Source organism: Drosophila gunungcola, unplaced genomic scaffold (genome assembly GCF_025200985.1).
Source record: "Drosophila gunungcola strain Sukarami unplaced genomic scaffold, Dgunungcola_SK_2 000156F, whole genome shotgun sequence".
In the NCBI taxonomy this organism is placed as follows: Eukaryota; Metazoa; Arthropoda; class Insecta; order Diptera; family Drosophilidae; genus Drosophila; species Drosophila gunungcola.
Genome location: NW_026453317.1, coordinates 135,157 through 152,056, shown reverse-complemented (window position 1 = coordinate 152,056; position 16,900 = coordinate 135,157). Strand labels below are relative to the sequence as shown.

The 16,900-nt window shown below is 43.1% G+C and overlaps 1 protein-coding gene across 1 annotated transcript; it reads right to left on the bottom strand.

Moving 5' to 3' along the window:
* Positions 1–1,084: 1,084 nt before the first annotated feature.
* On the bottom strand, positions 1,085–12,671 carry LOC128265794 (dynein regulatory complex subunit 3-like). Its single transcript, XM_053002006.1, has 3 exons — positions 12,570–12,671; positions 12,052–12,232; positions 1,085–1,677 (listed from the first exon to the last, which is right to left on the bottom strand). The coding sequence occupies exons 1-3, from the start codon at positions 12,669–12,671 to the stop codon at positions 1,085–1,087; spliced, it is 876 nt and encodes a 291-aa protein (XP_052857966.1).
* Between the last annotated feature and the right edge of the window lie 4,229 nt (positions 12,672–16,900).

Genomic DNA, 16,900 nt, shown 5'->3' with positions numbered 1-16,900 from the left:
AGAACCATTCAAATGAGAAAAGATAGAAATAAAATTACGAAAAGGATTTTCTCAAATTTTGAAACCATCGCAAAATAATAAAACCTTTTCTTTGAAAAAAGCTCTGTACATTGTTCAATTTTAGATCAATTAAAACATTTTTTATGGAAATTTCTTTCTAAATTCAATTTTTAATTTATGCGTTAGCAGCATTAGAATTAATCAAATCTGCCTACATTATATTTAAAAAAATCAGTCTCTAAAAATTTAGGCGAATCATCAATGTCTGAACATCAGTAACGATTTTCATTAATCAATGGCTCGCCAGTTTTCGGTCTTAATTTTCACACATTTTAAACCTTCCGTTTACAAAAGTGTACTTAAATTATTAGCTTGGGGCGTAGTTGTTTTGGATCATTAGGGTAGATATTAGGGTCTCGGGATCAATTCCCAGACTATGGTCTTCAAAATAATTTTTTTGTGACAATTTCATTTGTTTATTGTTGTTTATTATTTCATTTTAATTATGCATTTATTTAAATTCTAAGTATAGCTAGTAAAAGCCAATTGTTTGGAAACTTCTTATATTAATCTCATTACTCATGTTAGTACATATTGAAAATGATGATGCCAGTGTTGCGCAACCTGCTAATGCGTCTGCGAATCAATTGGGTCTCGGTTCAAGGTTGGGTCAACATGCGAAAATAAATAAGTATACTTATCAGCATGTCGTATTTCCTACGCTTACAGAAAAGAATTAATTTGTTACTAGTTCAATGCCAAATGCGGGTTTTGGAATCCCATTCCAAAATGGATTTTTAGCAACCAGGCTTAAGGTGGTTTTGACCAGATTTTTTTTTGACCTTGTATACGTGTTAGTGCAACTAACTAATTTTCGACTATCTAACCCATACTTTCGGCATCTATGCATATCAAGTTTCTGTTCGTATTTGTTCCTTACATAATCTCCACATCTGTCACCTGTCGATTTTCAGAAGCTCCAAGTTTTAAAAAAAGTGACACTTTATGAACTGATCTACTGACATTTTTTAATGCTTTATTAGGATGCGAATTTTTTCAAATATATCTTGTTAGGTGTAAAAATTTATACTACCTCTATAGCCTCATGCAAATATAGCTCATGTGTCATTAACGCTTGCCACAAATCATTCATTGAATCTTCAAATTGTATATTTAGTTTATCCACCGCGTCAGATAATTTTAGATTTTCGGGTGCGTCTTCGTCTTCACCATGCATTAAGTTTTGCTCTAACTGACGCAAAGTTAATCGAGCTTCTTCAAAAAGATTTTCCTTAAATTGTAAAAAATTGTCTATTTTTTTTTGTCCTAGTAACTGAAGTTCTTCTTGGCCATCGTTAAGATTGTTCATGAAATCCCTAACTTCATCATCTCGCTCAATAAATCGTTCTAAGCCAAGCTTGTAAATTTCTTGAGTCAGCTCAAATATGTCTTTGTCGTATTCATCGAAAAGCTCTTGAGCTTGGGGTCCAACAAGCATAAGCACTCGTCCATCTTCATCGCCACGCCAAAGTGAATCAAATAGTTGATGACCATCCAAATGTTCAACAAAGCTTGAGGCTAGTCGCTTTGCTTCTGATTGTTCTTTCTCATCCAACTCCCGTGATTGTATCTCCTTTTCTTGGCTATCTTCAATTTCTCGTATTTCTCGGCTGTTTAAAAAAGAAAGTATATTTTTATAGAATGAAAAATGAAGTAAAGCAAATATATAATTCTACCTTTTATGAGAAGGAAACATTAAAGTAGCTGAATACCATATTCAGCTAGTCCCAGTCCCACAACTAACTCCCTTAACGAGTTGGGCGTTAAAGCTCTAATTGTTATTCTAGGTTAATTAGACCGCTCGTCATAAGCCGAGCTCACTCCATTCTTGGCCCACAGTTCTGCCTATAACAGGAGGAATAGACGATATGGGCGAAGGTATTGTGAATTAGTTTACTCTTAGATGTGTTTGAGGACATAGCTTTGATCGCAGCCTGCCTGACTAAAAAACAGTAAAGATCTAGCAGAAGACCATGAAACCTGTGCGTTCGCTTAAATAAAGTTTTGAGTATTTTCGGGTTTTCTCTTCAGAATTCATTGTTTCAACACACACGCTCTATCCAGAAGTTCACTGATAGTAGGCAGGAATCCGCCCGTAACCAGGAACACAAAATCTGCTACGTAGGCTGTGACGATTATGCCAGGGTCTACAGAAGTTCACTTAAATAGAAGAAGAACTTATTTCAGCTGTGCTGAGGGTAAAGTTGATCATTCTGGATTTTAGCATGTTGCTTAACTAGTGACATTCGTGTGTAGACCAATCTTGACTAATGATATCAGTATTGGTCCGATCATTATTTTCACTATTATAGGACAATGGGAGTAGAAAAAACGATGGTATGTTTCCATGAACCATGACAGCAGTTTCTGTTTGAAAATTGAAAACTTCAGGAGAGCTACAAAACAATAAAGCAACAAGAAGAAGTATAATTCCCAGTCAAGTGTTCACACATCGACACTTATAAACACTGGCAAATATGGTTTTGCCTGAGGGAAAACTTTTTAAGGAAACCTCCGGCACCCCACTGAAGCCAAATAAGACACAGTCTCATAAATTCTTGTTGCAGAGCAAAACTACCATTCGGAATTAAGAGACTGCTTGAAATGCAGATTTGTGTTTACCAGCAACTCACCTTGAACGTATACTTATACCACTTTGGTGGTTCCACTGCTGACATCTTTGAGAGAACTAAAATGATTACTCCGTTGACCAGTTCGAATATTGTTACCGCCGAATATTGCAAACCCGATATTCCAAATGTTTAATAACTTCTGCATTTGTCGACTTATTATGAAATACCCCAGTATATTTAAAAAACCCCTCTTGTCCATAAAATCCAATGAAGCTAAATGATTGACATGCAACGTTGAAAGAGGTGTGCCGCCTTTATTTATGACGTAAAAAGTCATCCTGCTTGCCCAGCTTCTGATTGTTTGTTTAGCATTCAATACAGTTAGAAATTACATGCTTATCTTTCTTCTTCAAATGCGGTATTTAAAAGTCTGTATTGCAGTAATTGTCTTTTGCATTCCCAAGTGACCAAAATTTTGTGAATTTATAATTATCATCTTCTACGAGTATTTTGGTACCGCCAAAAAGTCTTCCACTTACTGGATTATAGATGGGCAATTCCAATGCATTCAAAATAAGTGTGAAAAAGTATTTTTTTTATTTATTAATTTTGTTTAGGATAGATCTTAATAATCTCTACCAATGGTAAAAACTTAGATAAATATATCCAGTACCTTCTTGGAATTAATAAAAACAAACACATAAATTTCAGACTTAAATGGAAAAGCAATTTACAAAACATGATAAAAACAGAAAAGTCTGCGAATATGCATAAAGGTTTAAAACATAGTATTTTTTTAAATTAAAAATTTTTTTTTTGTTTTAATTAAATTTAGATTTTGAACGCGAAAGTTTCGGATGCCACTACTACTACTTTCATGAAATCATGCAGACATTTATTTTAATCCTGTAAGGTTTGGCGTCATTATTTCAACTACAAGACCCTTTTTTAAGTTAACAGTCAGTATCGGGTCAAGCAGCCGCCGCAACAAAAAAATTACGTGTATGTTACATTAAAAATTTTTCAATTATTCCCCGCTTTATTTGCCAAGCCGTTTGCAGCTTTCATGGGAGCTGGCTCTTGATTGATATTTTTGACTCAGTATCCGGATGATCTGTCTGCAAGTATTAATCTCAATTACATACTTATACCGGCAACGTTGTCGGAGATATTTATCGGTCTAATTCTACGAATAAACTATATTATACCAATTGCTAAATTATTATATTTTAGAAGAATATCGAATAATGGATCAGGAAAGAAATACCAGGGAACACGCTATTAGAAGGAAAGATTTGACTTATAGAGAGCCTAATCGAGAAGTGGATGCTGCGCGCCACGCTTAATGCGCTCCTTCGGAAAATATCGAATAATAGAATAGGAATTAGAAGGGAAATTCCGGCATTTGAAAACTTAATTCCGATGTGGGAATCTATGGCATCAATTTTGTAGCAGCCTTGCAGGGTAATGGAAATGATGGTGCTGGTCTAGGACGAAAAAATGCCCTATTACCTGGTGCAGATAGAGTTGCACGAGTTGCCGCCCTGAAGACAGCATCTGGCGTTACAAAGCAAACCGAAAACAAGCTGTGTCTGCTGCCTTTTAAGGATTCTGTTCAAACCCAGGTTTCCAACAGGTGGAGTATGTCGGGTTAAGCAGCTGCCGCAACAAAAAATTACATTAATATTAAATTCTTAATTTATCGGCGTTCTTCATTTATCCGCGCTTTACTGCCAAGCCGTTTGCAGCTTGCAAAGGAGCTCGCTCTTTTCGCTGTTTCGATCTATCGCTTCTTTTCGGTGATATTTCTGAGCTCAGCAAGTCAGCAAGTTTTAATCTCAATTGCTTACTTATACCGGCAACTGTGTCGCAGATATGTATCGGGTTAATTCTACGAATAAACTTTTTATTACAATTGCTAAATTTCATGTCGTCTTAGGTTTATACTTAATTCTACAACAGCTAATAAAAAAGCTCATTAGCTTAACAGTCAGATTATATCTAATTTTCTACGGCAGCCATATGAGTTAGCGGTTGGAATTTGGTAAACGTCGTAAAGTAAATGCATAATTGTGTTTGTTTGCGCACTCAGCGCTTGTATTTAAATCACTAGTTGTAGGGCGAGAGCGGGAGCCAATAAAGCTTTCGTCTGTTCGCTCTTGCGAATTCGCCCCGTCTCTCGCCACCGTAGCATAAGTTAGGTTCTAAGAGAAATTATTGAAATATAATTGTTAGTGATCCATCGAACATCATCGTAGCCACTCCTTTTCGTCGCGCTTTCGACATAGTTTCACAATTTTTCGCAAATTAAAATCGTCTCGAACTACTGCGTTCACAAAGTTTTCGCGTTGTTAATACAAAATAGTATTAAATTTTTCATGGTGACCCCGACGTGATCAGCAGTAGAGTTCGCGAGTTTTAATTTTTTTTGTCGGTGAAAACTATAAACAATACCAACAACAACCAATTTATTCGTGTCGGTTCGGCCAACAAATTAAATTCAATAATTTCGTCGCTGGAAATTTTCTGCCGTTCTTGAAGTTGCGCCTGACGTTTCGGCAATTTTAATTGCTCAATTTGCTGCTGCCGCCAATGGAAGACAAAAAGGAAGTTGCAATTATCAAGTCGGCCATCCAGGTATAGAGTGCCAAAAGTTGAAAGTTAATCTGTGGCGTTTTGTCAATTGTGTTTTGGCCCATCTTTCAACTTTTTGCATTCGTGTAAAAATCGGTAGATAGTGAGCATTCTAACCAAGAAATAAAAATTTGCATGTACTAACAACCAAAATTCTACAATAAACATAATCTATTTCGAATTATACATATGTGAATCGCTTTGGCCAAAGAACAAGCAATAAAATACTCGTCGTCGACCCAATTAGTGCGAACTTAATTCCCCCAACTTTCGTCGTAGTGAGCACCAATTTAGGGTATAAATAAAAATAGCTGGAAAAAAAAAAAGTGCAAATTGTAAAAATTGAAGCTCTCAGAAAATTAGCGGCAATAACTTTCGCTGCAGTTTGTACGAACATTTCCCGCGCTTTTCAGAATTTTCCCGCGCTTTTCCAATTTTCCGCGCTTTTCATAATTTTGCGCGCATTTTGGCATCAGGCTTATATATTCGTTGCCCTTAGTTATCGGTCAGTGTATCATTCTCCGTTAGCATCTGCATAGGAAGAACCGCTAGCCGCGTACACATACACACGCACACCGACACCGCTGCCGCTATTTCGAGTTATCTTTTGTCGTTTTCGTTCTCGAACGCTGCAGCAGTGCAATTTTCGGTCTGCCTAAACGTTTGTTCGTTTTGTCGGTACGCTTGAGCTTGAGCGGTAACTCCCCTACAGTGCGTGCGTGCGGCATATACTGTCGCAGGGTTTATATAAAAAATATAAAAACCCTATTTAGATTTTGCGCTGTAATTCTCTCGGCACTTAGCTCCCTTACACCGTGTGCGATCGGTATAGTACTCGTTGATTTTTTATTTTATTATTTAACAAAAAAAAAAAAAAATAATTTAATAAAAATAAATATTTAAAACCTCTTCGATACCAACTAAATAAATACAAATAAACGCAATGGCAACTAAGGATATCGAAGAGCTTAAACATCAACGAGATGTTTGCATGAAAAGTATTAACCGAACTTATCGCCACTTAAAAGAAGCTAAATTATCTATAAATCCGGTCGAGCTTGAGTGTCGATTAGAGATTCTAAATACGCACATTGAAAATGCTTCACTTTTGCAAAACCAAATAGAAGTGAAAGATACAAAAGATGTATACCGCGAAGAGTTGGAAGAGAGGGCCGTAATGACAAAGTCATTGCTGATTTCAATTTTAAATAAGTCCAAACAAAATAATATCGAGAAATCCGCTCCGCCAGCAAATCGCCCGCCTCAATGCCGTCTGCCGAGCGTTGCACTCCCAACTTTTAGCGGAAAACACTCCGAATTTAAAAATTTTATAAGCCTTTTCGAAACTTTCGTTGACAAAGATGACACTTTACACGATATTGAAAAATTCAATCATTTAATTTCGTGTTTAGCTGGAGACGCTTTAGGAACAGTTAGGGCCTTCCAAGTCACTGCGGAAAATTATCCCAAAGCCCTTGCTAGCCTGAAGCGGGTGTACGATAATGATTGTCTTATTTTTTTTGACAACATATCGACACTTTTTAATTTGCAAAAAATTTCCCAGCCTTCAGCTACAGCCTTGAGAACCCTCATCGACACGGTCACAGCCTTGTATGACTCCTTGCTGTCTATTGGGGATGATAGACGCATTACTAATGCCATTTTAATACATCTGGTAATGAGCAAGGTCGATGCAGGAACTAAAAGAAAATGGGAAGAACAGTTAGATTATACTTCGCTTCCACTTTGGAGCGAATGTGAGGCGGCCCTCAACAGGCGATACCAACACATGGTAGCAGAAGAGGCTTCCAAGCCCAAAACTGTTCAGCAGGCCCAATCTAACCCTAAGAAGAATGGAAATAGGAGTTTTTCGTTTGTCGCTGCCAGGAACGACTCTGTTCAATGCATGTATTGCAACTCAGCTGAACATCAGATTGGAAACTGCGCTTCCTTCGCAGCCCTGACAGTTCAGCAAAGATTCGATTTCGCTAAAAGAGCACCCTTATGCATTAACTGTTTAAGAAAGGGTCACACGGTCAAAAAATGCAAATCGAACAGATGTAGAGTGTGCAATTCCTCACATCACACTTTGCTACATATATATGCCCCAAACACAAATCTCGCGTTGCCACCTCCTTCTCAGCCCACGCTCATGCAGGAGTCTCCATCCACTTCGCATGTTTTGCATGCGAATGCATCGGATCGAGTCATTCTTGCAACTGCTGTTGTGAGCGTCCAAACAAAAAGCGGCGAGTTTGTATTAGCTCGAGCGTTGCTCGACTCTGGTTCACAATTAAACTTTGTAACCGACGAGCTCGCTCAGAGGCTCAAAATTACAAGAGAGGACGTGTGCATGAGCTTGCGAGGCATTGGTGGAACTAATGCCCAAGCCACAAAAAAAATACACACGATTGTGAAGTCGCGAATAGGGAACAGCCAATTGTCGTCCGATTTTTGGATTATGAAAAATATTTCTGGTTATCATCCGGATCAAGCGGTGAACACCAGCGGGTGGAGGGTGCCTGAAAATATTCAGTTGGCAGATCCATTCTTCTTCAAGCCCCAAAAAATAGATATGCTTATCGGCGCTGAAACATTCTTTGAACTTTTATCTATTGGCCAGATAAAGCAGGGGCCTGAATTCCCCATCCTACAAAAGACAGTTCTCGGCTGGATAGTGTCAGGCAGATGTGCCTCTGAAAATAATAAAAACGCTGAAAAAATGGTACATCTCAGCTGCCAGGAGGAAGCGTTGGAGTCAATTGACACAACCCTGCAGAAATTTTGGTCTGTGGAGGACTTGCCGCCCAAGGCTAAAGTCCATACTCCTGAGCAACAACTCTGTCAACAACACTTTGAGAAAAATACTCAAAGATTGTCGTCCGGTAGATTTTCGGTTCGTTTGCCGTTTAAATCTGACCCAAATACTCTTGGTTCGTCATACGAAGTTGCGAAACGTAGATTTTTGTCGCTAGAAAGGAAATTGTCAAAGGACCCTTCGCTGAAGAAGATGTATATTGAATTCATGGAGGAATATGTTTCACTGGGCCACATGTCTTCCACCAATGACAAAATTCCGAATACTCCGCACTATTTCATTCCGCACCAATGCGTTTTACGGCCACAAAGTACTTCAACTAAGTTGAGAGTAGTTTTCGATGCATCGAGCCGTACTTCTACGCAGGTAGCGTTGAATGACATCTTGATGGTAGGCCCAACTATTCAAGAGGAGCTGTACTCGACTCTGCTTCGGTTTAGATTGCATAAGTTTGCCCTTGCGGCCGACGTCAAAAAGATGTATCGCCAAGTGATGGTGGACGAAGCTGATCGTAACTTCCAGCTCATAGTATGGAGACGAGATCCTTCTGAGTCCCTGAAAATCTTTAAGTTGAACACCGTTACATATGGAACTTCGCCAGCACCCTTTTTGGCGATTCGGTGTTTAATGCGGCTAGGAGAGATGGCGCAAGCAACTCATCCAAAAGCCGCAAAGGTTATTCAGAATGATTTTTATGTTGACGATTTGTTGACTGGCGCCGGATGCGTTGAGGACCTGCAAAGCCTTCGAGACGAAGTTTCTCAGGTCTTGCAAGAGGCAGGCTTTGAATTGGCAAAGTGGTTTTCAAACTGCCCAGAGTTATCCGCATCTGATAGCGCTGTAATGCCACTTATGGCAGACTCAGACGTAACCAAGACCCTTGGCGTGGTTTGGTTACCGGTTAAAGATTACTTTCAATTTCGGTTGGATGACTCTTTCCTGGATCTTCGCGCGACAAAACGAAATATTTTGTCGGTGACTGCTCGACTTTTCGACCCACTTGGCCTCTTGTGTCCTTTGGTCACAAAGGCAAAGATGTTGTTGCAGGAACTGTGGCTTCGAAAATTAGATTGGGACGAGTCGCTACCGATGCAGTTGCTCACGTCGTGGGAGACGTTTAAAGCGACGCTTCTGCAGCTGCCTAAAATTAAGGTATCGCGATTCGTCAACACAGATCCACAAGTCCCGATTCAAATACATGGTTTCGCTGACGCTTCCATGCGAGCGTATGGAGCGTGCATCTACATTCGGACTCAAACTGCTGAAGGTTTGAAAGTGTCTTTATTGACCGCCAAATCGAAAGTAGCTCCCCTCAAGACGAAAACTTTGCCTCGCCTTGAGCTGTGTGCAGCTCACCTTTTAGCAGATCTCTATAATCGTGTCAGGCCATTGCTAAATTCTCCCATTGAGAATGTTTTCCTGTGGACAGACTCCGAGATCACTTTACACTGGATTAAAACCATCCCTCGTCGTTGTCGGTTTTTGTTTCGAACCGGGTTGCAGATATTCAGGAGTGGTCGGAGAAAGCAATTTGGAGACACGTTCCCACGAAAGTCAACCCAGCAGATATAGTGTCCCGAGGATGTGACGTAGAGGAGCTTACAACGTCCATTTGGTTCGGTGGGCCCTCGTTCTTGCTAGACTCAGAAAATAATTGGCCTGTAAATAAACATTTCGAACTGCCGGCTGATGTAATGTCGATGGAGCTACGCAAATCGGCAATAGCTCTCGTAGTCAGCCCAGAGCCAAATTATGTGCTTCAGAAAATAGAGTCTTTTTCGTCGCACCTGAAGCTTCTGAGAGTTTTCGTGTGGGTTTTTCGTTTTATTCAAAGGTGCAGAAAGGTGTCGAAGCCCTTTGAAAAAAGTATTTCGCCAAGAGAACTGGATTTCGCTTTTGATAAAATTGTCGAAGTTGTCCAATTTCACGAGTTCAGGGACGACATAAGTAAAATTCGGAAGAATAAACCGGTAGCAACGAATATTCAAAAGTTAAACCCTTTTCTTCAGGAAAATAAATCGGATTGGTGCTCCTCGACATTGCTACGAGTTGGGGGTCGGTTATTGAATGCTCCTATCCCGTACGAAGCCAAATTCCCGTTGTTGCTGTCTAAAAGCTCACAGTTCGTCAGATCCTATGTGTCATACCTGCACGTTACGAACTGTCACGCTGGCCCACGAGCTCTCGTAAGTCGTCTGCGCGAGAAAATCTGGCTAGTTAATGCTCAAGAAGTCTGCCGACGAACAGTTCGGTCGTGCATGCGCTGCTTTCGCTGTAAGCCGCAACTTTTGACGCAAATTATGGGAAACTTGCCAGCAGATAGACTTCGAGCTCTCCGCCCGTTCAATATTTGTGGCGTTGATTTTTGTGGTCCCTTCAGCACAACGTATCGTATCCGTGGTAAGCCACCGTACAAGTCGTACGTGGCCTTGTTCGTCTGTTTTGCGTCCAAAGCGGTCCACTTAGAATTAGTGTCTGACCTAACCACTGATGCGTTCTTGTTGGCATTTCAAAGGTTCGTGAGTCGTCGCGGGATTCCGGAAAAGGTGTGGTGCGACAACGCCACCAATTTCGTCGGCGCAGATCGCCACATGAGAGAGTTCCGAGCCCGTCTGGAGGAGCAGGGGGGCGGTATCGAAACATTCGCATCAAAAAAAGGATGCGAGTTTGCGTTCATACCGCCCAGAGCACCGCACTTCGGCGGACTATGGGAGGCAGGTGTGAAGTCTGCAAAGCACCTGTTCCTTCGGACGGTAGGCCAAGACCTCTTGACCGCGGAGGAGCTCGGAACTCTGCTCACCAGCGTGGAGGCCGTGCTCAACTCCAGGCCCCTCGGCGCTCTAAGCAGCGACCCGAACGACGGCGAGGCCCTGACCCCCGGGCATCTACTCATCGGCGGCCCTCTTCTGGCCCCACCATCAGCGGCGCTCCCGGACCAGATCAGCCTGACCTGCTTGCGACGATGGCGAGGTGTCTCGTGTCTCAGGCACAGGTTCTGGCAGCGATGGTCCCGGGAGTACATCTCCAGCCTCCAGCAGCGGTCCAAGTGGCACCAGGGGGAGCCCAACCTCGTCGTGGGAGCGCTCGTCGTCGTCGCAGAAGACAATCTTCCGCCCCAGCAGTGGAGGATCGGACGAGTGGTAGCGGTGCACGCCGGCGCCGATAGCAAGGTTCGCGTGGCGGACGTCAGGACGCAGGACGGCGAATATCGGCGAGCTGTCCACCGACTGGCCCTGTTGCCCGTTCTGGGCTGAAGGACGTCGTCCCTTCAAAGGGGGCGGTGTTTGCGCACTCAGCGCTTGTATTTAAATCACTAGTTGTAGGGCGAGAGCGGGAGCCAATAAAGCTTTCGTCTGTTCGCTCTTGCGAATTCGCCCCGTCTCTCGCCACCGTAGCATAAGTTAGGTTCTAAGAGAAATTATTGAAATATAATTGTTAGTGATCCATCGAACATCATCGTAGCCACTCCTTTTCGTCGCGCTTTCGACATAGTTTCACAATTTTTCGCAAATTAAAATCGTCTCGAACTACTGCGTTCACAAAGTTTTCGCGTTGTTAATACAAAATAGTATTAAATTTTTCAGTGTTCATAATTACTAGCTAAAATATTGAACACCTTTTTTCAATAAATAAGTCTGTTAGATGTACTGTACTATGATGTTCATTAAAAAAATAGTATTGTAACGACCCAGGGTTCGAGACAGAAATTATTTCCTTTTTTGATTGGTTTACCTCCCTTTCCCCAAAGAATAACACAAATCGAACGCTATGGTTTTTTATAGTACGATTGATTAAGACTACGTTTCTAACCATAATTATATCGAGCGTGATACTGCTTGATGAGTGGCGTCGGCGCTGCTGAAGGGCCGAGTGTGGTACTGCTTGTTGATGTCGACGCTGCGGAAGGGCCGAGTATATCGCATCTCGTTGAGTATCGCACTGCTTTGTGTGCGGGATCGGCGCTACGGAAGGGCTGGGTCTTGCACTGCTTGATGTTGGCGATGCGCAATGGCTCGATGAACTGCTTTGTGTTGCCGATGCGCGATGGCTGAGTGCACTGATTGGTGTCGACGTTGCGCGATGGCTCGATGAACTGCTTGGCGTTGCGAATGCGCGATCGGTGATCCTCACCAGGTAGTAGAGCCGACTTCAAATCGAGCTCTTAAGGATCCACCACCACTACCAAGACTATCTACCAGAAAATTTACCCGGGTATTCCTCCTAGTTGATGTTTCCTCGAGAGTCGTCGGAACGCAAGTGACTGTTCTGGGGCTACGTCTCCGCTTATATAGGCGCTGCTTAGTATGACCAGATCGGACGATGATGATAATCCCGCTTTGGGTAATCGGGTTTATTGGGGGATGATTATCGGCAATCGATAACTTCGTCGAATAAGTGTGACCGGGTGCTATTGGCTTGGGCGCGCGTTTGAATAATAAAAGGCCAGTATTTGGAATGTTCTTTTAAGCTCCAGCTGGACCTACCACGTCCACAGCCCCGAGTATGATGACTCGACGCCGCTGCTGGTTTAGTCTCTCCAGGTTTTCCCTGCATTTCTTTAGGTAGCTTTCTAGTTTTTTGTCCATTCTGAAATAGGAAATGCTGTTCGGGAAATATCACTTTAAGCTACTTCGTTCTCTACTACAGGTTTCAGTTCGTTGATGTATGCTCTGTGTGTTTTTCCTGTCGCCGTATGTCTTATTGTCGCTATATCTGTTGAAACAAAACCCGTCACTTTGAATAGGCCCTCGTATTTCGGTGCTAACTTTGCTGCAAACCCAATAGCTGCCTTTGACAAAGGGTGTTGTCGTTCCCATACGAGATCTCCTACTTTCGGTCTCCAGTCTCTTTTCCGTAGGTTGTACGATCTGGCTTGGTCTTGTGCTGTTTTTCCCATGTTCCGATGTGCTAGTTTGCTCGTTTCTATCATGCGTTGCAACCTTGCCTCTATCGTTTCCTTTACCATTCCGGATCCAGGTGTGGTTTCGCTATACTAGCTCCCAGGTAGTCGTTTTTCCCATCCGCTGTATCCTGTTGATACTGACCTGCTGCTATTAATGGCCATTGCTATTTCGGGTAGCCAGTCGTCCCTACTTGTGTGTTCGGCTCCGGAGAATTGAGCTATCATAGTCTTTATTGTCCTATTTGTCCTCTCGACTGGGTTCTCTTGCGGGGTGTATGGCGCTGTTAACTGGTGGACGATTCCCCATTTCCTTAACTGTGCTTTAAACTTATTACTCGTACACTGTACCCCGTTGTCCGAGATGAGTTTTTTCGGTGTACCATATCGTGTGAGAATCTGTTTCACGTAAAACTTTTAATACAATTTCATTTGTTGCTTTTCTGACGGCTGCTAGCTCCACCCACTTGGAGAACTTGTCGAACATAACTAGAAGCATGTTATTGTCGTGACTTCACCTCGGTAGTGGACCAACGAAGTCTATGCAGAGTGTTTTCCTGCTGCTGTGAGGTCTTGTACCGTTTTCACAGCGACGTACGTACTGTTGTATGTCTCTGTGTATTCCTTGCCAGTAGTACGATGCCATTACCCGATGCTTCGTTTTTCTAACCCCTAGGTGGCCTGCTGTAGATTTGCTATGGTTTGCTCGTAGCACTCGTTCTCTTTGATTCTTTGCCACGCATAGCTTCCACGGTTGCGTATCCTCGCCTGCGGCCCATGACGGTAGATGCCTGTATAGTTTTCCTTGTTTCTGGTTCTTTTTCTATTGCAAGGAGTTTCTGTTTTATACACTCGTCTTCCTCTACTTCGGCTCCGTGTATTTCTTCCTCGAGCATTCGGTATAATGCGTCTGCCACGACGTTAAGCTTGCCTTTGCGAAATCGTACCTCGAATGATTATGGCTGCATTGTCAATGCCCATTTAAGCCATTTAAGTGCTTGGTGGTCAGTGACAACGACGAAACGGTACCCCTCCAGATACATCCTCATTTTCTGGATGCCCCAGTGTATTGCCAGGCACTCTTTTTCGGTAGCAGAGTAGTTTTGTTCTGTATTTGTAAGCTTCCGAATGGCATATGAAATAACGTGTTCTCCGTTTCGTACTCTTGGGTCAGTACTGCTCCTAGTCCGTAATTACTGGCGTCCGTCTGAAGTACAAAGGTTCTTCCAAAGTCCGGACAAACCAGGACCGTTGCTTCGGTTAGGGCTTTCATTAGGTTTTGGTCGCCTCCTCTGTCTCCTCGGTCCATTTGAACTTTGTCCACTTCTTGACCAGGTTGTACAGTGGTTGCGCTAGTTCAGTGAAGTTCGGGACGAATCTTCTGTACCAGAAGGCCACCCAAAGGAAGCTGTGTACTTGCTTCGTTGTCCGTGGGCTTGGCATGTTGAGGATCGCGGCTACCTTTCATGGATCGGTGCGTATATCACTAGAAGCATGTTATTGCCGTGACTAGACATCGGTAGTGGACCAACGAAGTCTGCCAGGGTGCTATTGCTATTTCTGTTAGCATTTTCCCTGCTTCCTGCTGCTGTGAGGTCTTGTACCGATGACATTTTTCACAGCGACGTACGTACTGTTGTATGTCTCTGTACTTCCCTTGCCAGTAGTACGATGCCATTACCCGATGCTTCGTTTTTCTAATCTCTAGGTCGCCTGCTGTAGCTTCGCTATGGTTTTCTCTTAGCACTCGTTCCCTTTGGTTCTTTGCCATGCATAGCTTCCACGGCTGTGCATCCTCGTCTGCGGCTCATGACGGTAGATGTCTGTATAGTTTTCCTTCTATTAATGCGTAATCTGGCCATTTTTCTTGTTCTTTTTCTATTGCAAGGAGTTTCTGTTTTATCAACTCGTCCTCCTCTACTTCGGCTCCGTGTATTTCTTCCTCGAGTATTCGGGATAATGCGTCTGCCACGACGTTAAGCTTGCCTTTGCGATAGCGTATCTCGAATGAGTATGGCTGCATTGCCAATGCCCATCTGGCAATCCGTCCTGAAGGGCTCTCGATCGAGTTACCCTTCCAGGTACATCCTCATTTTCTGGATGCCCCAGTGTATTGCCAGGCACTCTTTTACGGTAGCCGAGTAGTTTTGTTCTGTTTTTGTAAGCTTCCGAATGGCATATGAAATAACGTGTTCTCCGTTTTCGTACTCTTGGGTCAGTACTGCTCTTAGTCCGTAATTACTGGCGTCCGTCTGAAGTACAAAGGTTTTTTCCAAAGTCCGGACAAGCCAGGACCGGTGCTTCGGTTAGGGCTTTCTTTAGATTTTTGGTCGCCTCTTCTGGCTCCTTGGTCCATTTGAACTTTGTCCCCTTCTTGACCAGGTTGTATAGCGGTTGCCCTAGTTCACTGAAGCTCAGCACGAATCTTCTGTACCAGGAGGCCACCCCTAGGAAGCTGTGTACTTGCTTCGTTGTCTGTGGGCTTGGCATGTTGAGGATCGCGGCTATCTTTTATGTATACCTCTTGCGCTGATTACGTGTCCTAGGTATTTCAGTTCTTCCTTAAAGAAGTGGAATTTCTCTGTGTTGATATTTAGATTTGCCTTGCGTCCGATTACCACTATGTCGTCCAGGTATGCGAACGCGAAAGGTTCCATCTCCGGTCCGATGACTGAGTCTAGCGCTCTCTGGAACGTCGCTGGTGCTGTGTGTAATCCGAAGGACATTACTTTCCACTCTAACAGTCCGCGTCCTGGTACCGTAAAGGCAGGGTACTGTGCTATGAGTTCGTCGACTTGTTTGTTTATTATTGATTGCATTGCTGGGTTTCGAGGGTAGTACCTCTGTTTAATTGGCCGGTCGTGCTTCATGAAGATTTTGTGGCTTGCAATGTTACTTACTCCTTTGATTTGGCTCATCATCTCTAACTCCCTTTTGAGGGTCTCTTGGATCTGTGTGTCTGTTAAATCCCCTGTTTCTAGTGATCCGATGCCGTTTCTCTTGTGTTTCTTGCTTCTTCGTTGGTTCCTCTTATTCTTTTTAAATTTCGCTGTGGTGCCTCCGCATTCTAGTGTCGCGTTGCACTGTTTTAAGAAGTCTCCGATCACCTCGTCGAGGACTAATAGTGTTGTTGTGTTTGTTTGTGTCCCGAGTTGTATTGGTACTTCTAGTGCCTCTGTGACCGTTCTGTTTATTCCGTCTGCAAGTCTTATGGCTTCAATTACTTGTTTTCTTTTTCCATGTCTGGCTATTCTGCTGGCTAGTTCTTGGCCGATAAAACTCCGTGTGGCTCCTGTGTCAATTGCACCGCGAATTCTTGTGCTGCCTATGATGACTTGTGCTAGTAGACGTCGACCGTTGAACTTTATTGATGTTGCGGGTGTGGTGTGTGCCCTGGGTGCCCGCTCTAATCCCATGGGCGTCTTCCGTTTCCCGTCGTTTCATTTCTGCGGCAGAAATTATTTGTTCGTATTCCATCCTGTCCGCATACCCAGCAAAACAGTCTTGGATGGTTATTGCATCCACGTGCTATGTGGATGCTTTGCTCGCTTTGCACCGCGAGCATCTATTGTTCATGTCCCAAGATCTTGTGACGCCTCTGTTAAGTACTGGTTGTGTTTCTTGGGGTCTCCACTGGTTACTTGGTGGTCTCCAGTAACTTCCTGGTTGGTGTCCCAAGTGAGTTTCCGGTGTTTGTTTCTCTAGAATATCGCTTGAACTCCACTCGACTGTTTCTGTACACCCACTCCAGTTTTTTGTCTTCTGTGGCTCGTTCTCGCCCTGGTGTCGATGTGTGATGCTTTCCATAGCTTTCTCCTTATGATCCGCTGGAAGGTGCTTCATGACGGCATCGGGTTTGGGTGGGTGTGCCACCAATCCAAGGCACAGCCTCTGAGAAGTATTACCATTGCTCCT

Bases quoted from the DNA above. Each gene is read 5' to 3' on its own strand.
- LOC128265794 (XM_053002006.1), bottom strand. From the start codon at position 12,671: ATGGACAAAAAACTAGAAAGCTACCTAAAGAAATGCAGGGAAAACCTG. The intron at 12,233-12,569 runs GTAGGTCCAGCT...CTCGATTTGAAG, and splicing joins TACTCGGGGCTGTGGACGTG to TCGGCTCTACTACCTGGTGA. The intron at 1,678-12,051 runs GTAGCGCCGATC...TACTTTCTTTTT, and splicing joins GTGCAAGACCCAGCCCTTCC to TAAACAGCCGAGAAATACGA.